Source organism: Corvus hawaiiensis, chromosome 15 (genome assembly GCF_020740725.1).
Source record: "Corvus hawaiiensis isolate bCorHaw1 chromosome 15, bCorHaw1.pri.cur, whole genome shotgun sequence".
NCBI classification, from domain to species: Eukaryota; Metazoa; Chordata; class Aves; order Passeriformes; family Corvidae; genus Corvus; species Corvus hawaiiensis.
The window spans coordinates 18,733,470-18,759,989 of NC_063227.1; the positions used below are offsets into that span (position 1 = coordinate 18,733,470).

General features: G+C 57.5%; 2 protein-coding genes across 13 annotated transcripts; both read right to left on the reverse strand.

Annotated features, from left to right (window-relative positions):
* Window positions 1-4,261: 4,261 nt before the first annotated feature.
* LOC125333826 lies at window positions 4,262-14,935 on the reverse strand. Of its 11 annotated transcripts, none has more exons than XM_048320079.1 (4): window positions 8,663-8,800; window positions 7,540-7,695; window positions 6,691-6,819; window positions 4,943-5,663 (listed from the first exon to the last, which is right to left on the reverse strand). In XM_048320079.1, exons 1-4 carry the CDS (start codon window positions 8,765-8,767, stop codon window positions 5,373-5,375), a joined length of 681 nt encoding a protein of 226 aa, XP_048176036.1. In that variant the 5' UTR covers window positions 8,768-8,800; the 3' UTR covers window positions 4,943-5,372. The 11 variants fall into 11 exon arrangements, 5 of the variants coding, with proteins under 5 accessions (XP_048176036.1, XP_048176035.1, XP_048176034.1 ...); XR_007206980.1 differs by lacking the exon at window positions 7,540-7,695 and adding an exon at window positions 8,809-9,288 and having other exon boundaries at window positions 4,944-6,276; window positions 8,663-8,730; XM_048320078.1 differs by lacking the exons at window positions 7,540-7,695; window positions 8,663-8,800 and adding an exon at window positions 7,752-8,455 and having other exon boundaries at window positions 4,943-5,645.
* A 133-nt stretch (window positions 14,936-15,068) lies between these two features.
* LOC125333825 lies at window positions 15,069-25,793 on the reverse strand. Of its 2 annotated transcripts, none has more exons than XR_007206977.1 (3): window positions 23,780-25,793; window positions 18,193-18,290; window positions 15,069-17,802 (listed from the first exon to the last, which is right to left on the reverse strand). XR_007206977.1 is itself a non-coding variant. In XM_048320076.1 (3 exons), the coding sequence occupies exons 1-3, from the start codon at window positions 25,058-25,060 to the stop codon at window positions 17,435-17,437; spliced, it is 969 nt and encodes a 322-aa protein (XP_048176033.1). In that variant the 5' UTR covers window positions 25,061-25,793; the 3' UTR covers window positions 15,069-17,434. The 2 variants fall into 2 exon arrangements, 1 of the variants encoding a protein (XP_048176033.1); XM_048320076.1 differs by having other exon boundaries at window positions 15,069-17,779; window positions 24,535-25,793.
* Window positions 25,794-26,520: the final 727 nt, after the last annotated feature.

Consider the following 26,520-nt stretch of genomic DNA (forward strand, 5'->3'; position numbering starts at 1 on the left):
ACAGGAGCAGAGCCAGAGTCACAGCCCTGACGAAAGGGACACAAAGACGGGGACAAGACAGAGCCTCTGGCAGGCGCTCGGGACGAGTGACATCGCGGGGTTCGTGGCATTGCTCCCGGGAAGGGTGGCCTTGGAAAGGAGGCCCTGCAGGTGGGATGGGAGCGACTGAGAGGTATGGGAGGTCTTTCACTGCAGCCATTGGGGGGACTGAGGGACTCTGCCTGCAGGGGGCTGTGGGGGACCGGTGGCTGTGTCCCCCCCAAACCAGGTGGGGGTGGGGGTGTGGATTCACCAGCAAACTGTGAGGTGCCCAGCCAGTGCCAGATGGGGACCCTGTGCCCGGGCCAGGGTATCCGTGCTGGGGTGCTCTGAACATCCTTCAGCAGCCAGAAGGGGCTCGGATCTTCCTCCACCTTGGTGCCCTCCTGCTGCTGCTTCTCCCCCTTCTCCATCTCCTTTCCCCACCACGGGGATCAGCTCAGCACCTTTTCCTCCCCTCCCTGCCACTCAACCATGGCATGGGACCGGGGAATCTTCCGACTCCACAGGCAGCAGAGCTGGAAGCTCTCGGTGGTGCAGGAGCAGCTCACGTGGTGGTGGGGACCCCCTTGTCCCCCCTCTGAGGATTGTCCCCAATTCACTTCCTGCTCCTGGCAGAGCTGGAGCATCCAGATGCCGCAGGTGGTGCTGGTCCCATGTCACCAGCTTGTGGAGCCCTTGTTTGCAGCAGGTTTTGTTGGTGTTTTTCCCAATTGACCTTGAAAATCAAACCAAACACACCAGAAAAAAACCCAAAAAACCAAAAGGAGTTGAGCCAAGCCAGTTTTCCACTGGATCTGTGAGCTGAGCTGACCTGTCACTTGGCCCCAGGGAGGGCTGGGTGGGGAGCTGGAATCTCCATCAGGCTGTGGTCATGGGCTGAGTCCCATCAGCAGCTCCTCCAGCCATGACTTCACCCAGCAAAGCAGAGGGGGGTGGAAATCACCGAAAAAGCCGAGTTTCCATGCAGCTCTCTCTCATCGTTTCCTTCGGGGTCCCCAAAAGCACTGGGGAGGTCCCCCTGGGTCTGACACAGACCCTGGGGGCTGGAGCCTGCCCGGAGCAGAAGACACCCCTGGGAGCTGGTGGCAGCGGGGGCTTCTCCTCCCCTAAACGCCTCGGAAGGGAGGGCAGCCAATGCCATCCAAAAGCACTTGGAATTCGCAGTACTTGGGATACAAAATGTCCAAAAGGGATCCACTGGGGGCAGTGGGGGCAAAAGGCCAGGTGAGGAGAGGGGGTGTCCATAGCAGGGGATGTGGTGGGAGAGCCCTCCCTGCAGCCCCCCTGCCCTGCACCCCTCCAGCCCCCCCCATCACATCCCCAGGGATTTTATTTCCCCCTGACACAGCTGGTTCCTCTCACACACCCCCAGGGGGAAGCGAGAGGTGTTTCACCATCCTCCACGTCCCTTCCTGCTCCATAAATCCGCTTCCCGCCGCTGTGATTTATTATTATTTATAACAATAATAAAGCGTGCGTAGACGGAATAAAATTCGCCTTTTGCTGACTGGAACCTTGTGACCACGGGGAAGGAGAGGGCGGAGGGAGGGCACTGCTGGCCCTTGGCCGGCCCCGCTGGGACTCGGGGGCTGCCAAAGGCTCATCCATCACGTGGAGGAGCAGGACCAGCCCTCAGCCACTCTCTGCACGAAATAGGATGTGGTGGGATTTTGTCCTTTCACAGCCTGTGTGACCTTGCGGTGGCCTCTGCTGTGGGGTGGCATGAGCTGCTGGGAGAACACTGTCTGTCTGTCTGTCCTCCCCGTGGGACAGAGCCCTTGTCCCAGCCGTGCTGTGGCTGGGTGCCCGAGGAGATGGTCCAGGGAACCAGCCAGAACCTGAGGTCATGGGGCTGGGAAAGGGGAGGGCAGGGAGGAGAGGCAGGGAAGGAGAGCGATGCCAGGAGGGGTGAGGGCAAACCAGAGAATCTGGGCGCTGCTGTTAGGACACAGAGAGGCTGGAAGGGCTCAGCTCCGAGGGGACAGCCCTGTGTGTGTCCCTCACCCCGAGCCCCCACACTCTGCTGGAACTTGCAGGGTCACTGTCACCTGGTGCAGCTCATGTGCCTGGCACCAGGGTCTGAAGCTGCCTCTGAAGGCAGGAACACCCCTCTGCTCCCCAAGAACTCAGTGCTGGCCCCCCAAAACCATCCCTGGGGGGTCCCTGGAAGCACAGAGCCAGGCAGGGCTGTTTCCCTCATGGATGCCTGCAGCCCCTATTAGCCACAGGGGGCAAAGGTAGAGCTCTGCAAAGCCCCCAGCCAAAAAAATATAAAGCCAAAATGGTCCTCTGGCAATGCGCAGGGGCTGCCCATGCCCAGTGCTGCCTGCCCGACCCTCCTCCCTTGCACCCCAGAAGTGGCCATGCCCGGTTTGGGCACGGGGTTTTTGGCCCCCTCTCCACGTGAATGGGCAGCAGTGCTGAGCCAACCCCCCCTGGGCTTTGCTGGGGCCACTGGGAGCAGGACAGGGAATGGATCCGTGCTGGGTTGTGTTCCTCTCACGGGGGACAGGGATGTAGGTGACACGGAGCCCAGCACATCCTGCTGGCCACGGTTCAGAAGCTGCTGCCAGTTTTGGGCTGGGGGAGCAGAGACACGTCCTGGGAACCTCCCCTCCTCTCCCACAGGGCTCACGACATGTGGGATTTGATTTGGGATTTGAGGGGAGCCCTCTTGCATGAAGCCCAGTGACACAGCCTGGCTGGCACAGGGAAGGGAGAGCGGCCAGAGCAGCCAAGTGGTGCAGGAGGACAAGAGCCCCCCAAGACACCCCAGCTCCAGAGGGCTTGGGGGAGCCGTGCTCGCCCCTCGCTCCAGTGGCACCTGCACCGCTGCTCCCCAGGGCTGGGCGGTGGGGACCCTGCCGTGCTCCCCATCACCTCCAGACTGGGAGGGCCCCGTGAGCTGCAAGGAGGGGCTGGGACTCCCCCAGATAAATGGAGGAGGAAGGTCCTTGTGCTGCAGAGCGAGATGGGACGGGCGCCAGGGAGGGACAGCGGCCAGATGGGAGCCGAGGGACAGGAAGAGGGAGACAAAGCTGCTTTGTGCAGGGCAGTGTCTGCTGCAGGGGAAGAGGGGAAATGGGGAAGGGGTTCATGGGTGCCAGGGGATGGGGTCGGGTTGGCTCCCTTCAACCCCACAGTCCCCACAGTGCGGTGCAAGAGATAATCCACTGGGGTGCAGGAAGAAAATGTGTTTTGTGCCATTAATAACTTCAAAACTATTTTAAAACAGTGTTTTTTTCATCTCTCCCCCATCCTTTTTTACCTCGTGTTTTAGCTTGTGCTTTAAAGTGCACTTGTTAGCCCAGCAGTACGCGTAGGGAATTTATAAATCAGTGACTATATCGAGGGGGGTGTGGAATAAAAAACCGTGGAGCCTGGAGCTCTGCACGGTGCTGGTGGGTGCCTGATGTTGTTAGAGACCAAAAGCGTCCTCCTGCCCTGCTGCAGCACCCCAGGGTGATGGGGCATTCCCTGCTGAAGCTCACAGGGTCTCTCCCAGGCCCTGCAGGGATTTGGGGTGTCCCCACCCTCTCACTGAGCATCACCCCCGTGGTCTCTCCAAGGCTACCCCAGCCTGGCTTCCCTCCATCCCCCTGGTCCCCACAGTCAGGCCCAGTGCCAGGTTTAAACAATTATTTTATCCTGGCTTTTTTTCTCCCCTGTTTTCACAGGACACTGTGGGCTTCCCACTCCTCAATTAGCAACTTGTCATTGACGAGCTCATCAAAAGGCTGCTAAAAAAACCCAAACTGAGATTTGATGCAAACTAGGGCAATAATCAGGTCCCTGCCCTGGTTTTTAAATTATCCCAGCTGTCCCTGTGTGTCCCTGCCTGTAGGGATCCGCTCCTGAAAGCCTCGTGGAGCCAGTGCTGTCCAGCTGGCTCCATCCCACACCGCTGCAGCAACGGGGACACCTCGGAGAGGAAAGGGGGCTGGGGAAGAGGCAGGGACATTTTGGGACACGGACCTGGCTGGTGGCTGTGCTGGTGGCAGGGAGGGGGGACAGGGCTGCTCCCCACCACGGGCAGGGGGTAAAGACAGCACGGGCGGGCAGGAGGGCTCCGGGTTGGCCACAGCAGGGTTTGGACACCCCTTGGAGCACCCACCATGAGGTGCCAGCAGGACCTGGGCAGCAGAAGAGCTGCTGCAAGGAGCACTCGGCCCCAGCAGCAGGAGTACAGCCCGGGCTGGGATGTCCCTGTGCCCTCGGCTCCAGCCCCTGGGCAGAACCTGTCCCAAGGACAAACCCCTCCTGTGCCACCAAGCCAGGGCCACGTGGATGAACACTTGTCCCGCCAAAGTGGCCATCTGGGAGAAGGCGTCCTTCATCCCAGCAGAGCAGCAGGGAGCGGCAGCCTGGCCCAGTTCTGGCTGCTTTGACCTCTAAACTCAGCCGGGGGCTGGGCTGGGGCTCCTCGTGTGACTGCGAGGGCAGGGGCAGCCTCCAGGGGTCACCAGGAGGGACACTGCTGTCACAGAGCTGTCACACAGGTGTGCACACCCTCGGGGACAAAAAGGCTTGACCAGTGTGACCAGGGCTCTGCTTGCTGGTTTGTCCCTGGGGAATATTCATCGTGCCAAGGGTCCTGTCCTCCCCACTTCCCACCCACCTGGCCTTCAGCCCTGGTGACATCTGGGCAGCGGGGACACCTCCATGCCCCAGAGCCTGTGTCTGGGCTCTGAGACACCACACCTGGTGTGCCACGGTGGATTTTTGGAGCAGGAAACAGGATTTCCAGCCTTCTCCAGGGATGTGGTGGCAGTGCCCAGCCCACCACAGCTGTGATGCTGCTCCAGCTCCTCAGCTGCCCCTTCCAGCCTGGATGAGCTCCCTGCAGCTCAGTGCCACAAGGCTCCAGGTTCAGCTCTGCACCAGCAAAGCTAGGATATGGAGAAAAAAATCACGGTTTTTTTGTACCAAAAATCATGTTTATTTCTGCATCTTTTGTAGATAAAACTCTCAAGATCACACCGTGCTCCCAGAGCATCCCTTTCCCACAGCTGCAAAGCCATGGAAAAAGGGGAGCAGGTACAAGGAAATACAAACTCCCAGGCAGGGCTCCAGGCTGGCCCGGATCCAGCATACATATCCCAATTTCTCTCTCATTTTGAAGCTTTCCAGAGCATTTGGCAGCTCCTGACCAGCACTGGCACCCTGACATGAGGGTGGCACAGCTCTCGGCCCTACAAGGAGCCCTCTCACACCCGGAGTGCTGAGAAGGCAGTGGGACCAAGCCTTAATTGTCCTACCTGCCCTTCTTGGGCATCCTGATGGGATGGGAAGGGGTCAAGCCGTGTGTCCAGTGCTCCATCCCACATCCCTCAGCAACGGGGGAGCCGCGCTTCACCCAGCTTTGAGTGTGGGGAGCCCCTGGGCTGTGGCCAGAGGCCAAACCGGAGCAACTTCTCCCCTCTAAAAATCAGCGTTTCTCTCCCTTTTTTCCAGCACAGAGCTCCCGTGTGCAGGAACGCTGCCACCTCCTCCATCCTCGCTCGCTGTTCCGCGTGGTTCACGCTCCGCTGGATCCGCAGCACCGGGGACGGCAGAGGGAGCGCGCTCGGAGCGGGCACCGGGCCCCGCACAAAGAGCAGCCGCTGCCGGGAGGGGCTGACCTGGAGCAGGGGACACGCTGTCCTCGGCTCGCTCAGCTTTTTGTTAGTGCTCGCAACGCGTGGTGCGATAACGAGCCCCAGGAATGCCCCAAATGCTACGAAAAGTGGGATTATTTTTGCTATCGAGCTCTTTCTGTTATTGGACATAAAAGCTCGGAGCAATCTGCTCTAGTGGGAGGTGTCCCTGCCCATGGAGGGGGTTGGGACAAGATGAGATTTAAGGTCCCTCCTCCAAACTTTTCTGTGATTCTATGAAAAGTTCATTAAACCAAAAAGCTTCAGAGGCTCGGTGTGACCCCAGGAGGGACCAGTGCTCCCAGTAGAGCTCCGGTGTGCAGAGGTTCCTGCAGGAAGGGGTGGCCACAGCCAGGTCCCCACATCCTGCTGCCACACCCGTGCTGGCTCAGTCTGCCTGGGGTGCTCTCCCAGACCAGAGGGTGCCAATGCCTTCTCTCCAAGAGCATTCCTGTCACCCCATTTCCTTCTCCACCTTCCCAACACCCCAGCTCTTACCCGGGCTGGGATCAGCCTGCCTCCTCAGCAGGGGTGTGACAGCAGCCAGGCTCTGTGCCAGTCCCAGGTCATGCTGGGCTGTTATGGATCACTCCATTACCTCGGTGTTATAAATATGTTCAATTAGAACAAGAAAAGAACTCCAAACATGTAAGGCAGAGGCTGGGACAGAGCCATTCCCACTGTTAACTCTATCAGAAGCCAGAACCCTGCAAGACCAGACCTGGGGTCCCTGGCTGTTACCCCAGCACTGAGTTCTCTGTAGGGAGGGCTGTGGCTTTACTCTGTCCCTGCCTTTCTGCCCAGTCTGCTCCACCACCAGAACCACAGATGATGTTCCTCCCCTTGGCTGAAGCCTTTGACCCTTCAGCTGTCAGCAGGGACAGACCCAAGATGGGACAGGAGAGCTAAACCAGCACAAAACCAGCCAGAAACGGCCCCAAGAGCCAGAAGGAAAATAAATTACCCTTCACAACCATGCACAGGTCCCGGAGTGAAGCTTTATTTTACTTACTGAAAGCTCTTGCTGGTCCAGCAGCTTTCTGCCTTCTTCCAGGATCAGTGTCCAGCTGGAGCAGCTGATGGTCTCTGTTGTCTCCTCAGGGATGCTCCATCTCTTGTCACCTCGCTGGCTTTGCTGGTTCTGAAAACAAGGGGATGGTAAAAACAGGGGGAGAAGCGGAGAAGCTCATCCAGCTCAGACTTCCCTCAGGGGCCGGCTGGGCTGGAGGAGCCACCGGGCCTGGGGACACCGGGGTCACCGGGGAGTCCAGACACTCCCACCACGGGGTCAGGGCTGCAAAGTGCACCACCTTCAGGGTTCAGGCTTCTCCCTGTTTTCAGCCCAACCCCAGAGAGCCCCGGAGCTCTCAACGGGCAGCGCGGTGACCCAAATGGGGCTCCAGAGCTCCAGACACAACTTCCTTCTGAGGAACGCATCCCGTGCATTCCCTGCACATCCCATGGGAGAGGACAGCGGCTGTGATGGAGGATGCTGCCCCCAGGCTCCCACAGGGCTGTGCTGGCAGAGGATTACAGCCCCCCCAACCCCGCCACGCTCCACACTTTGCCCTTATCCCGTTAAGCCCAGCATCGCCTTCCGGCGCTGGTGTCCCAATAACCAGACCCAGACAGGGGCTCCCCTTAAGAAGCCTTTGTAGCTTAAAGCCTGAGCTCATCCAGCTCATGACGCCACTCCCGAGGCAGGAACCCCGAATTAGAGCATCTGCCGAGCGCCAGCCGGCCCGGGGCACCGGGTGGCCGAGGGCACGGGGTGAGTGTGGCACTGCCCGGGCCACGGGGCCGGCGCTGCCTCGCAAGATGCATTTTTACGATTGGGAGGAGGCGGCAGAAGGGAGGGGACCTGCTCAGGGATGTGAAGCTGCAGAGTTATTGCCCAGGCGCTGCGGGCGTGAGGATTTAACTCTTTCAGGGCTGAAAACCTTCCCGTGCTGTCCTCCCCAGCTCCTGAGGCATCCCCTCCTCCGAAAGCCGGCACGTGGAACCGTGCAGGGAGAAGCTGTAGGATTTAAAAGCCTTTTGGAGACTGCTAAATAACAACCACAAACCGAGCACCTCTCTCTCACCATCTCCATGCCCTGGAGCATCCCTGAAAATCCCCCTCGCTCCTCCTTGATGCCTTTGCCTCCCCTGCCCCGCTCCCAGCGGGGAACCGTGGCACAGCGGGCAGGAGATGTCACTTCTGGGCCGGTCCTCAGCCCCAAAACCCGGCAAAGCCACAGAAACGTGGGGTGTGCACAGCAGATGGCTCAGACAGGAGCTGTGCCCCGTGTGACACACGCGGGTCACGCAGCGGGCCGGGCTGGGAGGGGACCGCCGGCCCCCAAACCCGGCCATCCCCGGCTCCCTCCCCCTTCCCAGACGTCCCCTGCTCGCGGTGGGTGTTTTTTGGCGCTGGGCCCTGGCTCGTGGGCTCTTTGTGGGTGCTGCTGATGGGTCCCAGCCCCTGGGGGTCTGGCAGCAGCGGAGGAGATGGAGCATTTGGTGAGCGCAGACAACACAGGGAGCATTCAGAGCTGCCAGGCTTTGTGCGCTGAGCCCCTCGGGCTGCAGGAAGGAGGGGGGTGAGGGGGTCCCCCCAGCTGCCAGCTGGGCTGGGGCAGAGCTGGACGGGTCTGAAAGAAAGCAGGAGCCGGCACTCAATGCACCGCTTGTCCTGCTGCCTCTGCAAACCCTCTGAGCCAGCAGCCGCTTCTCCCCCCGGGCCTCGCTCTCCCACGCTCCCAATCCCTCTCCTGAGCCCGAAATTTCAGCAGCAGCTTCTTGCTCCCCCGGGCAGAGCCATCCTCCTCCCACAGCCCGTCTCTGCCCCCAGCTAACCCCCTGCCCACCACAGCCCGAACCCGGCAGACTGCTCCTGCCCGCCTCCCTCCTCCCTCCGCTCCCTGCAGCTCCCAATTACTCCCTCACGCCCCCACCGACGCTCTCATCTTTCTCAAGCGGTGAATTTTCTCACATCCGCCCACCTTTTTATTCCAGAAATGTATTCCACTGCTTTTTTTAACCCGGACAAACCGTAAGGATCCGCAACATCCTGTGCAGGGGAGGGTTGTGGAGTGGCAGCTCGGCATTTAAACCTGCCTCTCCCAGCTTCATTCAAGCTCTTACTTACAACGGGGACACAAACACCTCCAGTTTATCATTTCCGACGCCTCCTCCAAGTCCCTTTCCCGAATTAAGCAGCTCCGGGGCTACCCCATTCCCTTCACTGCCTCCCTCTGCACCTGATCCGGCTCATGGGGTCCCTCCTCAGGCAGCAGAGCCAGAGCTGCAGGCAGCACAGCTCAATTAAAACAAAGGGAAAAAAGCCGCTGCTGTGCTTGCTTTTCCTTCCTCTTCTCTATTTTCCCAGGGGTTTCTAGATCTCAGAGGGGGCTTTGAGGTTTTAACTACTGCAGACATGACCCGGACACTCCCCACACCCATGTTTTGCTCCAGCTGGAAATTGTCAGCTTGGAGCATCCCTCTGTCCGTGGAGTTAAAAGGGAAAAGCATCCAGGGCAGGAAAATCCTCTTGAGATCATAAAATCACAGAATGGTGAAAGGGACCTTAAAAATCATCTCGTTCCACCCCCTGCCATGGGCAGGGACGCCTCCCACTGTCCCAGGCTGCTCCAAGCCCCATCCAGCCTGGCCTTGGGCACTGCCAGGGATCCAGGGGCAGCCCCAGCTGCTCTGGGCACCCTGTGCCAGGGCCTGCCCACCCTCCCAGGGAACAATTCCTTCCCAGTCTCCCATCCAGCCCTGCCCTCTGGCACTGGGAAGCCATTCCCTGTGTCCTGTCCCTCCATCCCTTGCCCCCAGTCCCTCTCCAGCTCTCCTGGAGCCCCTTTAGGCCCTGGAAGGGGTTCTGAGTCTCCCCGGACCCTTCTCTTCCCCAGCACTCCCAGCCCTTGGAGCATTGTTGCGGCCCTCTAAGCCCCCAGGCAGCCAGGTGAGGTCCCTCTGCATCCCTTCATGGCCAATCTTTTGTTTTTTCCCTACTGAAATATTGTCAGAAATATTCCTACTCCTCACAGCCTGCCTGATGTCCTTTGTTTCCGGCCTTTTATCTGGTTAAACAGCAGCTTGAAGCCATGCAGGAACCTCCCCTCTCTTCCCACGGGAAGTCAGCTTCTTTAGGAGACTGCAAGAGACCCCTTTGGAGATCCAGGTGGGCTTTATCAACATGCCAGCATCAGCGGGACAGGAAAACACCGGAGATGCTGAAGAGCTGAATATTTATTTTAGGCAAAGAGTATTTATGGCTTGACCATTATGGGCTGGAACCCCCTGCCCAAAGAACCCATTTTTTCTCATCCCCAGCAGATCTGCTCTAAGATCACAGTGGCTTTGGACAGGACCGACAAAACATTTCAGGAAGACTCAGAAATTGCTGCCTCTACCTACAACACACAGATTTTTGTCCCAGCATGATTTTGTGACTGGCAAAGCTCCAACCTGCCCTGCTCCCTTGGCTCTGTTTGGGGTTAGAGATGAACGTCACCATCTCCTGTCCCACGAAGCAGGGAAGGGCCTGGGCATCGGGATGAGGGGTAACCTGTCTGATCTCTGCACCCGTTTCTGGTTCGAGAAACCAGAGTCCCCCCACATCCAGCCCGGCTCAGCCCCTTCTCTCTCCCTGCACTGCCTGGACCGGTACTGATGGATTTGGGATCAATTTTCTGCCTTCACTTCCCCGTGTGCTGGGGAGCAGATGGCAGAGCTGTGACGTCGAGGTGACAGCAAAGGACACCGGCTGAGTCACTTCAACCACAACCCAGTCCCGAATCATCCGGCGCAGCTCTGGGGGGAGGACAAGCACTGAGGACACTGAGCCCTTGTGTGAGTGCCCTGCCGTGCTCCTCCCTCCATGGTGCTGCAGCTTTCCCCCCTCCCTGACCTCACTCCCCCACAACGGCTCCTTCAAGCAGCAGCCCTGCGGCTTTTCCCGTTCCTTCCCGGTCTGGGGATGGAGCTGCTGGTGGCTGAATGGGCTCAGCTGCCTGGGCAGGAAGGGAATCTGAGATCAGAGCTGACAAGGCTCACCCGCTGAGCCCCTCCTGCCTGCCTTGGCAGCCGTGACAGGGGATGGAGAAATGTCCTGACAACTGCAGGAGAATCCCACCGGGAGAGCTCCACAAAGCATCAGACAGGAGGTCCACGGGGAGGAGGCCTCAGGGGAGCACTGGCTCCAGCAGGATCCTCTGCAAACACTCAGAGCAAGGCCAGAACCAGCACAGGCCTGGGAGCTGGGGTGGGTTAACCCTGGTGGGCCCACACAGCAGGATGGGGGCAGAACTGGAAGGGTGAGGGCTGAGATAAAGGTGGTTTAATAGGTAACAGGAGCTGAGCCTGCAAACAAAGCAAAATAAGGAATTCATTCCTCACTTCCCCTTGGCAGGTGTTTGGGCACTGAGCAGCTGGTGGTGTTTAGCTGCTCACCGGGGTTCAGCCACGACAAGACCACACAGATGCCACCCTGCCCTGAAATCACCCTCTGAAAAGAGCAGGAAAAGGGAAAACCCAAGGGTCAGGAGAAGAAAATCCCGTGGGGACAGGCAGAGCTCAGACTCGTGGGTCTGGGACTCCCTGCCCTGGCTCCTACACCCTGTGAGGAGTAAGTGGAGCCCTCGTGTCCCCTGCACCCTGCAGACAGTAAGTCAGGGCCCCTTGTTGTTGCAGCTGTGGAAGGGGAAATCCTCCCCCTCCAAGGGAATTTGGGTCTGGAGTGGCTGTGACAGCCATCAGTGTCCCCTCGGAGTTTTGATCTCCTGTGATCCCAGCGCACAGTGATCCTCTGGGAAAGAGCTGGAGCGTGAAACCACTCAGGGAGAGCTCAGTGGGACACAGGGAACGCTGTCACCACCAGCTGAGGAGGTGGCATTTGGGCACACACGTGGTGCTGGGGCCATATGAACCTACAGCTCTCGGGCTGCTGCTGATCCCGTAGGGAGGAGGGACAGGGACACCCCACATGTCACAGCACCAGGACACATCGGCCACACAGGGACTCCTGAGGGTCTGATGGGTCAGCGAGGCTGTGCCAACCACAGATTAACCTTGGAACCCACTGAGGCCGAAACGCAGACCAGCCTGTTACAATCATGGAATTGTTTAGGTTGGAAAAGCCTCTGAGATCATGGAGTCCAACCATTGCCCCGGCCCTGCTGTGTTCACCACTGCGCCGTGTGCCCAGTGCCACATCCATACGGCTTTTGGACGCTGCCAGGGATGGTGACTTCACCCCTGCCCTGGGCAGTCTGTTCCAGGGCTTGGCCACCCTTCCAGTGAAGAAATTTTCCCAATATCCACCCTGAGCCTCCCCTGGCCCAGCCTGAGGCCGTTCCCTCTCCTCCTGTCCCTGTTCTTTGGGAGCAGAGCCCGACCCCCCCGGCTGCCCCCTCCTGTCAGGGACTTGTGCAGAGCCACAAGGTCCCCCCTGAGCCTCCTTTGCTCCAGCCTGAGCCCCTTTCCCAGCTCCCTCAGCCGCTCCTGGGGCTCCAGTCCCTTCCCAGCTCCATTCCCTTCCCTGGACACACTCCAGCCCCTCAATGTTCCTTTAAATCCCTGCTCTTTTCTGCATGTAAAAGATGAGTGAAAATCCCACTGCCAGCACAGGCTGTGGAAACTTTGGAGACTTCTCTCCATGCTTCTCCTGACCTTCCTCCTCCTCCCACATTTGAGAGAGAAAAGTTGTAGCTTCACCATTTCTACATCTCTGCTCTGGATTTCTCTTTCCAAATGCCTAGTTGAGAGATCTTCCTCCCCCACTCTTCTATCCTGGTCTAGCGGAAGGTGTCCCTGCCCATGGCAAGGGCTGGAACCAGACGACCTTTAAATGTCCCTTTCAATCCAAACTATTCCATGATTTTATGATTCTAAGAAAAACTTCGGCTTTCTGGGCCTCATTCCCGGGCGGGAGAACAGACGATGGCACCGGGGAAGGTGCTCTGTAAGCCAGCACAAATGGAGGGGTGGAGAAGCTATTTTGGATCCGGATTAAAAGGACAGAACACGTCAGCAACCGCAGCAATCCCAGCCGGCTATGTGGCCCATGCCATGGTTTCCTTGACAGCTGAGAGGAAGGAACAAACACCAAGTAGTAGGAGCAGGTACCGTGTTTTTCCATCCCTTCCAGCCCTGGAGCTCCCAGGTGGGAAGAAGGAGAGTGGAGGCACAGCTCAGTGAGCACCTCCTACCCTGCCACCCTCCCCTGCCCCGGCAGGACCGCAAAACTTCCTGCCAAAAATCCATTGCTCCAGCCCCGTTAGCCACGGGCGAGGAAAACACAGGAGCAGCGACACCAGCGGGGCAGGAGGAGGGAATGGAGCCCAGGCTCTGGACTCCCTCACGGAGCCTTTGTGAGCAGCAGCCTCACGCCCTGCTCTGCTCCAGGAAACGGCATCTTTTCCCTATCGAACCATGGGAAAGGACAGCAAATATTCCATTGATATCATTCATATCATTTGTCCAGCAAATATTCTGCATCCTGCTCCTCCATGTCTCAGGCATGGGGTAAAGTTCAGTGGGTTTCCATTCTGGATATGCTTCCAGGAATGTTTTCATGCCCTTGGGTAAGATGGGGGGGAGGGAAGGCATCCAACTCCCCCCTCGGGATGGGAGGGAAAGGATCAGGGCCCAGACTGGCTGGCAACACCTTCCTCCTGGGGAGAAGGAGGTGGGGGATGCTCCACAAGGAGTTTTGGGCATGTTCTTAAAGCCCTTCCCTTCCTCCGAGCCCCCAGCTCTGTTGGGTTATTTGCTGCCCACTGAGGCCTCTCCGGCTGCTCCTCTCATCCCCCCGAGGGTCTCTGCTTGGCCCAGTTGTCTCCTTTTGCTTCTCCAACGAGCATCCCGGGCTGCCAAAGCCCCCCTGCCCCCTAATCTCCCTTTCACTGCCGTGCTGCCGCTCAGGCCCTAAGGAGATTAGCCCCGGCCGCAGCTGCTCGTCCTCCCCAGGGCCAGGGGTGTCACCCCGGGGGGAGCCACGTGCGGGGGTGACACATGCACGGCCACCACCCCAGTGGCAGCGCAGCTCTGGTGCCCTCTCCTGTCCAGCCCCAGCCCCAGAGGAGGTGCCGAGTGGGGGGGATGTGCTGGGAGCAGGCATTAGTGGGATACTTCCCCCCCCAAACCTCACCTGCTGGTCCAGCTCTTTTGTGTGGGAACCTCCCAAACTTGAAAAGGAGAGGACCAGGACGCCCAGGCAGGAGTCAGGACACCCGTCCTGGAGCACCGGGGCTCAGCCTTGTGCTGCAGCAGCACAGAGGCGGATGTCAAGAGGCAATGAGAACCCCAATCCTAAATAAAACAGCTGACCCTGCAAAGCAGGTGGAGGCTGGCAGCTCCAGGCACGGATCGCTCCCTCCCGGCACATCCTCCCCGGCACCGAGGGGGTTAACGCCGAGCGCCCGGGCTCTCGCAGATCTGCGTTTCCGTGACAACAGCTCCCGATGAATCCCAGAGCTCTGAAATCCCATTAAACATCTGCGAGAGGCTGCCCGTGCCGCCTGCCCAGGCTGCCACCTGCCGGCACCTCCGGCCCGGCCCCACGGCCCCGAGCCGGCACCCCAAAAACACAGCGCAGGGCAGCACCGGCATGGGGACACGAGCCTGGCTACCAGAGCCGGCTTTGGGGCTAGCGAAGGGGGGCTGGAAGGGCTGAGGGTGCCGGTTTGCACCCCCGAGCCCCCGGAGCCTTGGGGTGTCCTGGGAGGGACACAGCACCCGGTGCTGGGGTTTGGGCTGGCAGGGACGCTCCTCTCGGAGCAAACCAGTCCGAATTCAGCCCCGGGGCCGGGGCTCAGAGTTCTGAGGGCACGTTGGAGAGACTGGTACCTCTTAGGGCTTTTGAAGGTCTTACGCTGATCCAGCTGCTTGGGGTGTCTGGGGGACTCTGAAGGGTCCCTGAGGATGAGACAGGGGAGTGGCCCTATGGGAACTTCGGAACGAGCTCTTCCCAAACCACTCAAGGGGTGTGGAAGGGTGAGGAAGGATGTTGTGGCCTGGATCCTCACCTCTGTGCTTCACCCACTCCCCTCCAGCTTTCGTGCACTCAAGGATTTCTAATCACCCTTTACACTTGATTTCAGAAATTTGGGGTTTTCCTTCTCCGTGCTTCCACCGCTGCCTGCAACAGGAAGAGGCATCGGGAGAAGGTGAGGAGGAATTTAGGGAGGTGCCACACGTTTCAGGGGATCACAGAACCGTTAAGGCTGGAAAAGACCTTAAATATCATCAAATTCACAGCCCCACTGTGTTCACCTCTAAACCACGTCCTCAGGTGCCACATCCACACTTTTTGAACACTTCCAGGGATGGTGACTCCACCAGGGATGCTCCTGATGGCATCGCTCGACCAGTGTGTCCCTGCTGTGGGTAGGAAAATCAGTGCCCAGCCTTATTAGAACACAGCTTTTTGCACAATATTTAATATTTAATATCTATAAAAGTCATATATACACAATATATAAACCCTATTGTACGGTAGGGCTGCTGCAGCTGAACGTGGCTGTGGTACTGCTCAGCTGTAGATGTTGTTATCCCCAGTTGCATCCCAAATTGCTCCGCTGCACTCCTGCTTTCAGAGGGGCAGCTCCTCAGCTTTTCCTGCCGTTCCCAAACGCTGCCGAGCCATTTTTGTCCTGGGAAAAAGCCTCTCCTGTGCTTCGGGATGGATGGGACAGGAAACAAACACGGAGCGAGCAGCGCCTTCCTCACCCCTCTCCCCATCACACAACTCCAGGGCTGGGATGGGAGGGAAAAGGAGCAGGAATTGTAGCAGCGGGAGCCCTGGAAACTCTGGCATCAGCAGGCACCAGGGGAATGCAGAGGGGCCGGGGATGAAAGCTGACACAGAAAGAAAATGCTCTTTTGGAGCTACAACTGCTGGCACAGCTGCTGGCCAGACCCCCTTCCAAAACCTGGAACATGCCATCGAGGGGCTGGGAATCATTAACTGCTTCGTTTGTGGGATTTAACCGTTTCCACCTCCCCCTGCGCCCTGAATAAGCTCAGATTCCTTAGGATTTCCAGCACCCCGATGCTGCAGGGCCTGGGGCTCCCCCCAGCAGCGGGAAGGGGCCCTTTCCCCTCCTCCGAAGCTTGGAGAGGCAGGAGCCTTGGGTACACGGCTTTGCTGCAGGGGTAAATGCCCGGGAAAGAGGCCGAACAGCACCCAGGGGAAACCCAGAGCTGTTTGATGCCCCTTTCAAAGGGCAGAGGCTTGGAAAGCCCCCAGCCTCAGGAGGGGGTGGGAATAAAAAGAAGCCTGAGCCTTGCAAACGAAGCAGTCGGCTGAAAACGACAGGGTGATGTGGGATGGATGCTGAGGGAGGGTGGGGACCTCTGTCCAGAGGAGCTGGGACAAAGCCCTGCTGGACCCTGGGCTGGGCAGTTTTGCTGTGGCGAGCCAGGCCCTTGGGGCTCCTGGGCTCGGTGACAGCACCAGGGGGGTCTGAGCCTCATCAGTGCCCACTCTGGGTCAGGACCCCCTCGTTAGAGGCAGCAAAGCAGCAGGAGGGAGGGAGGGAGGAATGTGAGAGCTTGCAAAGCATCTCACTGCAGGAGTTGAAGCTGCCAGGAGGAGGGGATGAGTTTCAGGAAACCCAGAGAGGCAGGAAATCAAGGGAGAGGGACAGTAATTGAGGCCATATGTTGGAAGCAAAGAATGCATCTGGTAGCAGGGAGCAGGCAGAGGGAGAAGGCCCACGCTGTGGGGACAGCAGGGGACGTGCAGAGTCACATTAACCCCCTGGGCCGAGCAGAAGGCTGAATTCAGACCAACCACAACTGCTGGGAGGGGTCAGCGGTGCAGGTCTGTGCCTGCGGTGGCTGCAGGCTCAGGAGGCTTCCAAACTACGCTCAGTAACATCCTGACCTCATGGGTAATGCTGCAAAAAGGGGATGGAAATGGCTGCTCCGTTACAAAGCGACAGGGTTCCTCCTACATCCGTGCCCCTGAGCGTGCCTGGAGCCAGGGAGGAAAGTGGAAATGTGCCAGGAGGGAGGTCAGGGCCTCTCTGCTCCCCAAAAGCTTTGGGGCAGGAGTACCTGCCAGGGGAGGATTTACTCACCCACAGGTAAAGGCACAGTTGGGGTGATGAAAGAGCCGCCTGGAGTTGCACACTCATCACAGGATTATCCCACAAGGCCAACCCCACAAGGCCATTCCACTCCTTCAGGCATTCCCAGGCTCAGGCAACAGCACTGGGAAAGCTCCTAAGAATATTGATGGCCTCTCCCCCTCCTCCCTTCTAAAGCACATTTGAGATCGATGTGGAACGTGTGTGGTTGGAACAGAGGATTCTGGCACAGCATCACGGCCTGGGAAGGGAGAGGAGAGCTCTGCTGCCGACAGCCACCGAGCTTCCCGGGAAATCCAGGAGGAGATGGAGGGCAGGAATGCAGCACTGAAGGGGTGCACAGGCTTTGGGGTGGGATGCAAATCGCTGCGGGGTTGAGAGGCTTCTGGGGTTTGAGAGGCTTCTCTGTAGCTCAGTAGGGTTTGAGAGGCTCTGGGGTTTGAGAGGTTTCTCTGTAGCTCAGTAGGGTTTGAGAGGCTCTGGGGTTTGAGAGGTTTCTCTGTAGCTCAGTAGGGTTTGAGAGGCTCTGGGGTTTGAGAGGTTTCTCTGTAGCTCAGTAGGGTTTGAGAGGCTCTGGGGTTTGAGAGGTTTCTCTGTAGCTCAGTAGGGTTTGAGAGGCTCTGGGGTTTGAGAGGTTTCTCTGTAGCTCAGTAGGGTTTGCACATCCCCGGGTTACTGCGAGGGGTCCCTCAGAGAAAGGTGGAGCTCTGCAGGCAAACCTGAAATTGCTGCTTTCAACAGTAATTGCTGCTTTTTCTCCCAGTAAAGAACAACATAATGCCCCTCGTGCTGGCCCAAGGCTCCATCCCCGGGAATCCAGCTCCAGAGCATCTCTCTCTTGATCTGTAGCTCCCTCTGCATCCAGCCCAGAGCTCCTGCTGCCCCAAACACCCAGTTGCATCCCATCCATGTCCACCAGCTGCTCCCTGCTGCTCTCACTGCCGGTGCTTCTCCTCTGCCTCCTCCCTCACCAGCTTTGCAGGGCAGATCGTGTTCCCTGACTGTCCATGGCGGCTGCTGCAGGACAGGAGAAGCAGCTGCTGTGATGGGTGGGAGGGGGAAAACCACACAAAAGGGGTTAAATCCCCTTAGGAAGGGGGAGGGAGGAGCATGGCAGAGCTGAGCAGTGGGGCCCTGAGAAATCTGCTCTAGTTCAAGATGTCCTTGCTCATGGCAGGGCAGTTGGAAGTGGATATTGGGAAGAAACTCTTCCCTGGGAGGGTGGTGAGGCCCTGAGAAGCTCAAGGGGACTCAAAGGTGAGCCCAGCCTCATCTGCTCAGTGCTGGGGTGACACTTGCACCTCCTGTGTGAAGGGTGGGCAAGGGGAAATGGCCTCCCTTTGTCACAGCTCACATCCACTTTGAAACATTTTTCCTCTTAAAAGCAAAAGGATATTGTCAATTTTCCCCCACGGATTTGTCACTCTTACCTTATCTCTGTCATCCGGGAAGTTCAGACTATTCCACTGCACATTCAAAATCCATCCTCTTGTCCTGGTTAAGCTTTTCTTCAAGTTCTCAGCAGACACTGAAAGAAAAACAAAACGACATAAAAATAGAAGAAGGACATTCCTAAAATATTTGCTCTAAGCAGGAGCAGCTTCTACCCTGGAGTCACCAGCACTCCAGATGTACCCTCTGACAACCCCTCTGACCTCCCTGCCAGGAGTGTGGCTCATCCCCCCTCTTTAGATCCGGGCAAACAACCCCCCCCCAAAATAATGAACTGCTTCAGGTAATTCCTCAGCAGCAGATCTCCCGGGAAATGTGGTCCTTCCTGCCCCTGGGTGGGGTATGTGTGCTCAGAGCACGGGCAAAGCTCATCACACTGATGCTCCTGTGCACTTCCCAGGCAGATTTGGGCTCTCTGCAGCATGAATACACACCAAGGCAGCACCAAGGCAGCACCAAGGCTCTCCCCACGCTTTTTTTTTGCAGTGTTGTGGTCTGGGATGCGCACACCAGGGAAGATCTGAATGCTTTAACAGTCTCCAAAGTGAGCAAAAAAGGGGATTTCTTTGGATTTGCTTGAAGGTGTTTCAAGACTGAGAGCTTGAACGGGGAAAACGCTCTGAGAAGTGACTGCCCAGCCTGGGGCAGGGGAGGGGACTGGGATTTACTGGGGGGTTACCACGTGTTGGGAGGAGATTTCGAGCTGAATGTCAGTATTGGAGCAGGTGAGGCAGAGCAGAGCACTGGGAGCCCAGTCAGGGGTCCAGCAGGGATTTCACCCCCTCAGGGACGGATGCATCTGCATTCCACATCCTCCCTCCTGCCTTCCTTCCTCCCTGGCCACTGACTCAGCAGCAGCAGCAGCCTTTTATCCCGGGACAGAACAATAGGTATCCTTCCTCCCAGGCATCGCATCCGCTTATCCCATCAGTAATTCGCTCCCTGTGCAGTCCAGCACAGCCACAGCTTTAACAGGAAAAAGCTTCCACTGCAGCCACTCAAGCAAAGCATCTTTGGGATGCAGCCTCGGGCTTTGCAGACTCAGCAAGGAGCTAAAATCATCCTTGCTTGGAGCTGGCCAGACCCAGCTCCCTGCTCCCCAACCACAGCCAACACCTCGCCTTTCCCGGGATCACCTCTGATCCCAGGACTGTGCTGTTTGGAGATGGACCCGAGGAAATCTGATCAGGAAAAAAATGGGACCAGGAAAACAGGAGCGTGCAGGAGGTATCGGGAGCCTCGCCAGCAGGTGCTGGAAATCCTCTGGGTGTTCTTCCTGCGACCCCACCTGGAGTCCTGCATCCAGCCCTGGGGCCCCCAGCGCAGGAAGGACATGGAGCTACTGGAGAAAGCCCAGAGGAGGCCATGGGGATGCTCCAAGGGCTGGAGCCCCTCTGCTCTGGAGCCAGGCTGGGAGAGCTGCGGGTGCTCACCTGGAGAGGAGAAGGATCCAGGGAGAGCTCAGAGCCCCTTGCAGGGCCTAAAGGGGCTCCAGGAGAGCTGGAGAGGGACTGGGGACAAGGCATGGAGGGACAGGACACAGGGAATGGCTTCCCAGTGCCAGAGGGCAGGGCTGGATGGGATATTGGGATGGGCAGGCCCTGGCACAGGGTGCCCAGAGCAGCTGGGGCTGCCCCTGGATCCCTGGCAGTGCCCAAGGCCAGGCTGGGATAGGGGAAGGTGTCCCTGCCCATGACAGGGGTGGGACTAGAGGCCTTTAAAGGTCCCTTCCAGCCCAAACCCTCTGTGCCCCTCTGTGGCAGGCGCAGGGGCTGTGCAGGCCCCAGCACTGGCAGGCACCGATCTTCTCCTTGCCATCCTCAGCTCCCGCCCGTAGGATCAGATGCAGAAAGCATTAAATGACTCCTGCAGCCCCGCAGGCTCCAGACCTATCAGCCATTTGTCTCCTGCTGACCTGAGGCAGAGCCCAGCATGGTGACAAGCACAGAAATCAGCAGGAGGACGAGGACGTGTCGGAGCAGAGATCAAGAGACGCTTCCCGAGCTGAGCCTCACGGAGCACGGCTGTGCCCCAGGTCCTGCAGCAGCTCGCTGAGAGAGACCTTCTGCTTTCTGGAGTGCCAAGGGACTGGAGCAGGCACTTAATGAGAAACAGCTGCTCTTGTGTTGCTTCCCAGCTCGTTACAGCCATAGGAGCATGTTCTGAACGGTCACGTTCTGTCTTCAGAGCAGTTTTACACTCACACCCCATCCTTGGGCCCGGTTTTAGGAAGGAGAATCACAGAATCATGGAATGGCTTGGGTTGAAAAGGACCTCAAAACCCATCCCATTCTACCCCCTGCCATGGGCAGGGACACCTCCCACTGTCCCAGGCTGCTCCCAGCCCCAATGTCCAGCCTGGCCTTGGGCACTGCCAGGGATCCAGGAGCAGCCCCAGCTGCTCTGGGCACCCTGTGCCAGGGCCTGCCCACCCTCCCAGGGAACAATTCCTTCCTAAAATCTAACCTAACCCTGCCCTCTTTAGAAGACCTCGGCCTCAGTGTACATTATCAGGGCCAGAAATGGATTTCTAAGCATATGCAGGAGTTGAGGAGGGGGAAGGAGAATCTCAGGCTGCGAGCTCTGGACAGGTTTCACTCACCTGGGCCCAGGAGATGCTTCCAGAAAGATCCTCAGCCGGGGCTGAATGAATCAGCAAGGACACAATTATCATCCTTCCTTCCAGAGAGCAGCCTCTAAGCCCTGAGTGCATCTGAGCCGTGTAAAAATAGTGCTCGGATCAATTAAAGGAAAGAAAATTGCAGGAACAGCCATTTCCAAGGTATTCCATCCTGGCTGTGCTTCTCAAGGCTTGTTCCAGTGTTAGCAACAACACTGGATTTATTTTTCACTCCCCTGGTTCTCCTGTGAGGTCTTGGTTTGAGGGAGCCCATTCCCTGGGTCAGGACTCAGCTCTCCCCATTCCCACCTCACCCCCTTCTCCCTCATCATCCCCCAGCAAGGCTAAACAGGACCAGGAGAACTTAAATTCTCCTGCAGGAGACTTTTTAGACCGGACAAATTAGATTTGACTTCTTGCACTGCAGAAGGGGAAGGAAAAATCACGAGGAGATTTTCCTACTGGCTTTGCACAGCCAACATTTTATTTTTTTATTTTGAATTAAATGTGTCCGGAGAAAATGACTTTTTCCACTGGATTTTTTCCCAAAAGCATTTCAAACATCAGATTTCTCCAATGTGGACAAGCCAGGATTTCTGTTAAAAAGCCAGGACAACTGAGACCCTCTCAGGATATTTTGGGAAGACAAAGAGGGAGCTCTTAGCTCTTCTTTTTTCCTGCCTTTAAAAAAAGCAGGATGGAGGTGTGAAGCCAAGCAACCACACTTCTGAATGGGAACAAGGGCAGGGAACGGAGATTTTCTAGAACACAGAGATCTATATAAAGACAAATATTGCTTGGCTCTTCAAAATCCATCAAGTCCAAAATTCCCTCATCTAGATGCTCCCCACATCAAAGTGTGATGATAAAGCTGCCTTCCCGACAGGAGTAGAATCTGTTTATCTGGAAATTTAGGGAACAAAGCTGGAGTTCAGCAGCCCAAGGGGAAATGGAAAGACACTGGTAGCCTTCTTTTTTCTTAATTTCTTTTTTCTTTCCTTTTTTTTTGGACAGACTTTAAATCCATCCCTGGCTGGTGAGAACTAAAATCCATTCCCGGGATGAGGAAGAAAAGGAGACGGTGGAAATCAAGGCCCTGCTGCCAGACAGGGTGTGGGGCAGGCAGACCAGGCAGAAGAGATTTTTCCAGTATCTTTTTCCTGGTGAGAGCTGACAAATCCAGGCCTAAGACTAACCCTGAGCCCTCGCAGTGCCCTAACCTGGAGGTCTCTAAACCTTATCTCAAATCAGCCCAGCGCTCTCGTGCTGTGGGTGGCGGTGGGAAGCGATTAGAGGAGTTAATTACAACTGCTGGCAGCGCTCCTCTCCCTTTTCCTGCCCTTTCTTTGTGCTCTGACCTCGCACCAGGACCCTCGGACGACAACAATGAGGGACGAGGGTCATTAAAACAAGCACTAAACATCACCCGGGGCTGAGCAGCGCGGAGCTTAGCGGGTAATTAGCGCTGCAGCATCTGCTCCTCATCAGAGCCTGCTCCAATCAACACTTCCAGAGGCTGACAATGGGGAAGTTCAAAGAGTAGGAGAAGTACCTGGGGGAGTCCTTGCTGCTCTGGAGAAAGGGATTATCGAGGGAGACTCCTGCCAGGTGGCCACTGGGGAGTTTTCCCTTAGCCTTTTTTCTCTTTTCCCCGATTTATCCCCTTCCCCACACCCCAAAAAAGGAACTTTTCCTGCTGTAGTTGATGTTTAGCACAAGCACTAGACTCTGAGGTGTGTGAGCCAGGCTGGTCACCTTTTGTGTCACTCTAGACAAGGGAAATGCAGAAGAAAAGTCACAGAATCCCACAATGGTTTGGGTTGGAAAGGGCCTTAAAGGATCATCCCATTCCAATGCCATGGCAGGGACACCTTCCACCATCCCAGGCTGCTCCAAGCCCCAATGTCCAGCCTGGCCTTGGACACTGCCAGGGATCCAGAGGCAGCCAGAGCTGCTCTGAGCAAGCTCAGGGCCTCCCCACCCTCGCAGGGAAGGATTTCTTCCCAATATCTGCTCTGAATGTCCCCTCTTTTAAAACCGTGAGCCCTTGTCCTGTCACTGCAGGCCCTCTCCAGCTCTCCTGGAGCCTCTTTAGGCACTGGAAGGGCTCTGAGGTCTCCCTGGAGTCTTCTCTTTCCCAGGCTGAACAATCCCAAATCTCTGAGCCTTCCCTCATAGGAGAGGGGCTCCATCCATGGATGTCTTTAGCGAGAGAAGCTCATTAAAGAGACCCGCTGCCAGAAATCAGTGCACCGGTGACACCCACAACACCCACCCTGACACAGCCACCAAATCCACCCGCGCACCCAAGCTCGGCGTGAGGCACTGAAAACCAAGGGATTTACGGGATGGCACGGGGGGAAGTGCTGCAGGAAAGCGTTTGCAGGTTTGCTGCTGGAAGAGCGGCCGAGAGATGCCCAACATCACCACAGCCCCTAAACGTCCCCAGCCCTGGTTAGTGCCCCTCCTCTGTGTCACAGAGGAGTCAGGCTGGCACAGACACCCCTTCCCTGCGAGCAAGGACGGTCCCACCAGCATTCCCGGCACCCTCACATGGAAAGGATTCCCACCCTCCCTGCGACTCCCTCAGCTCCACACCACAGGAGGGCTGAGCGGGGCATCCCCGGCTTGGTGCCTCACCCCGGGCTGGAGCCAGCCGGAGTCGGGGCTGTGCCTATCCCGGATGCCCACGAACGCCAAGACCCTCACACCCTGACCACGGGAAGGGGGAAAAGCGTCCCGGAAACCCCAACGGGGCTGCTGCTGCCCCTCCCCAGCCTCGGAGCCGGCTGCTGCCCGGTAACAAGGCAGGAAAGGACGAGCAGCGCTCCCTCGGAGCCGGCCTATGGCTGCGCTGCCTCTCCGTGCCTCCCTTGCAGCCGGGCTGGCGCCTGGGGCCAGCGCTCGCTCCGCCAGCCCGGCTGCTCCGGCACGGAATCACTGACCTATTTTCATCCAGGCAGGCGCAAGATCGCAGACAAAGGGAGATTGAGCTCGGGATATTTAAAGGAAAAGTGGCTGTGAGTGATGTGAGTGTCCCCAGAAACCGCAGCGGCTCTCGTGATGTTTGTGTGAGCATCCTCGTGCGCGGCTGCGGGTAGGGGATGGAGCGGCTGGGTGAAAACTGACCAAAAAGCTGCACTGGGCTGCAAAATCGGGGTTTTAGGAAAGGAATAAAAGAGTTTGGGAATAAAGCTGGATGTAGGATGGGCACAAGGGCGACCAGGACTCGCTATGTGGAAGGAACCGATTAGTGGGAAGGGTCCCACAGGGATCTCCCCCCTCCCTGGCTCTGATGGATGAGCGGCACAGACCGGAGAAAACCAGCTCTCCCAGGGACTTTTGGTTCAAGTTTGCTGACGGACTTGGCCCCAGTTTGGAAGTATTTAACCCACACCTCGGGCAGGTTTTGGAGCTGGCAGCTCCAGCTGGTTGGAAGTTTGTTGGATGCACTGACACCACCGATTATCTCTGTGCACATCCCTGCAACGGTGAGGGCCCAGCACTTCGGTTCTCAGCTATGAGATGCCACCAAAAAACCCCTCCCCAAACCCCAAACCTGCACTCCTTAGCCTGGAAAACACACACAGATAACCCCAGGAAGCCTTTGGAAGTTCACAGACCCCTCACGGAAGGGAGAGATGTGCTGTGCTCATCCCAGGGCACAGAGAGGCAGGGACCAGGAGGAGACCACAGACACCTGAGTCCATCTCTGAGCATCCTTGGTTGGTTGGATCAGTGAAGCTGGAGCAGTTTGGATCCCTGGATTGCTTCATATCCCGGATTGGGAAGTGCCTGCTCACCCGCCAGCACTGCACAGCACAAAGGATCAGGGATGAGTAACCCAAAAAAGGCTCCCACAAACAGGGATGATGACAACAGTTGCTCAATGCTGGCAGCTCTCCTGGGACTCTCCACGCAGCTGGGAAAGGTGCTGCTGCCAGCATTTGTTGGTCACGGACCTGGGGCAACCCCCTCCCCCCTCCTGAACGTGCACAGGCAGGAAGGAAAGAAAGAACAAGGACAGATCTCGGTGTCCTGGAAACAGGAAAAACCCTCTGGGCTGGGGAGCCTGGCAAGGGGCTGGAAGCTGAGCTCCATCCTGAGCTCCATCCTGAGCTCCCTCCTGAGCTCCCATCCTGAGCTCCATCCTGTGCTCCCACATCCTGAGCTCTATCCCCAGCTCCATCCTGTGCTCCATCCTGTGCTCCATCCTGAGCTCCCATCCTGTGCTCCCATCCCGAGCTCTATCCCCAGCTCCATCCCGAGCTCCATCCTGTGCTCCCAGATCCTGAGCTCTATCCCCAGCTCCATCCTGTGCTCCATCCTGAGCTCCCATCCTGTGCTCCCATCCCGAGCTCTATCCCCAGCTCCATCCCGAGCTCCATCCTGTGCTCCCAGATCCTGAGCTCTATCCCCAGCTCCATCCTGTGCTCCATCCTGAGCTCCCAACCTGAGTTCCCATCCTGTGCTCCCATCCCGAACTCCCATCCTGAGCTCTATCCCCAGCTCCATCCCGAGCTCCATCCTGTGCTCCCATCCTGAGCTCCCATCCTGTGCTCCCACATCCTGAGCTCTATCCCCAGCTCCATCCTGTGCTCCCATCCCAAGCTCCCATCCTGATCTCGATCCCAAGTTCCCATCCTGTGCTCCCGTCCTGAACTCGATCCCGAGCTCCCATCCTGTGCTCCCATCCTGATCTGGATCCCGAATTCCCACCCTGAGCTCCCATCCTGCTTCCAGGCAGTCTGGGGGATGTGCTCAGCCTCCTGTGGAGACAGGGGTTAAAAAAAGCAACACTGCAGCTGGAGCATCCTGTGGCAGGGAGGGATGCAGGGGGGCACCACCCAGCCCTGGGGGCTGCCAGGGGGGGCTCCAAGCAGCATTTCAGCTGGAATTCCCCTGGAATTCAGCTCCCCCCTCCCCAATCCTGCCCTGCAGCCCCTCTCCCTGCATCCCCCTGGGTACCAGCCCCTCACTGCCTCCCCTCTCCAGCCCCACATCCTACCCTGGCCCCCCAGAAAACCCCAGCCAAGCTGTGCCCCCGCACCCCCCGCACCCCCCGCAGCCCATCCTCCCTCCCCCCCGCGCTGACCTTTTTATTTTCTGCGTCAGGAACATAAAATGGAGACTGCAGGGAAGGGAAACATTTCCCTAAGATGGCTGAGGGAGAGGGAGGATTTGCACAGCAGTGCATGAGCACCCTCTGCTGCTGGACGAGCCTGGGGGGGGGGCAAGGAGCTCGCCAGTCCTGCTCCAGCCCCACAGGCTCCAGGCAACAAAAAACCCCCCAAAATTGTCCTAAGTGGGTGATTAAAATTCTTGTGATAGCCAAAATATTTGATTAAAAGAGCTCCGGCAGCCCTGTGAGCCCCTGAGTTGTTCTCGTGGCCTCTCCCTGCCACTTCTTTTACACTTCTATTTTTCCTGGCTGTGTTACGTTCAAAATTCTCGAAAAAAGAACAATATTTTGGATTAAACCCCAAATATTTCACACCCACAGCTCCCACAAATTAATGCCAGTGCCCCACACAATTAGAGAATTTCCCAGCTTTGAAAAAAACCCATGAAATTTCATTTATTTGAAGTTCCACGTCAGGATGAGCACCCAAAACTTGGTGTTTTCTCTCGTGGGATGGGAAAAAGGGTTGCAGATGGATGTGAGGGGAGAACCAGCACCCATCTG

Excerpts from the sequence above, each read along its gene's own strand:
- LOC125333826 (XM_048320077.1), bottom strand. The coding sequence starts at position 8,177 with ATGCTCCATCTCCTCCGCTGCTGCCAGACCCCCAGGGGCTGGGACCCA. Across the intron at positions 6,820-7,751 it reads ATGGAGATGGTGAGAGAGAG|AACCAGCAAAGCCAGCGAGG; the intron begins GTGCTCGGTTTG and ends CCTTGTTTTCAG. Across the intron at positions 5,664-6,690 it reads TGGACCAGCAAGAGCTTTCA|GTCAGCCCCTCCCGGCAGCG; the intron begins GTAAGTAAAATA and ends CCCCTGCTCCAG.
- LOC125333825 (XM_048320076.1), bottom strand. The coding sequence starts at position 25,060 with ATGGGAGCTCAGGATGGAGCACAGGATGGAGCACAGGATGGAGCTGGG. Across the intron at positions 18,291-24,534 it reads ATGCTCAGAGATGGACTCAG|TGTCTGCTGAGAACTTGAAG; the intron begins GTGTCTGTGGTC and ends TTTTTCTTTCAG. Across the intron at positions 17,780-18,192 it reads TCCCGGATGACAGAGATAAG|CAGCCGCCATGGACAGTCAG; the intron begins GTAAGAGTGACA and ends CCTGTCCTGCAG.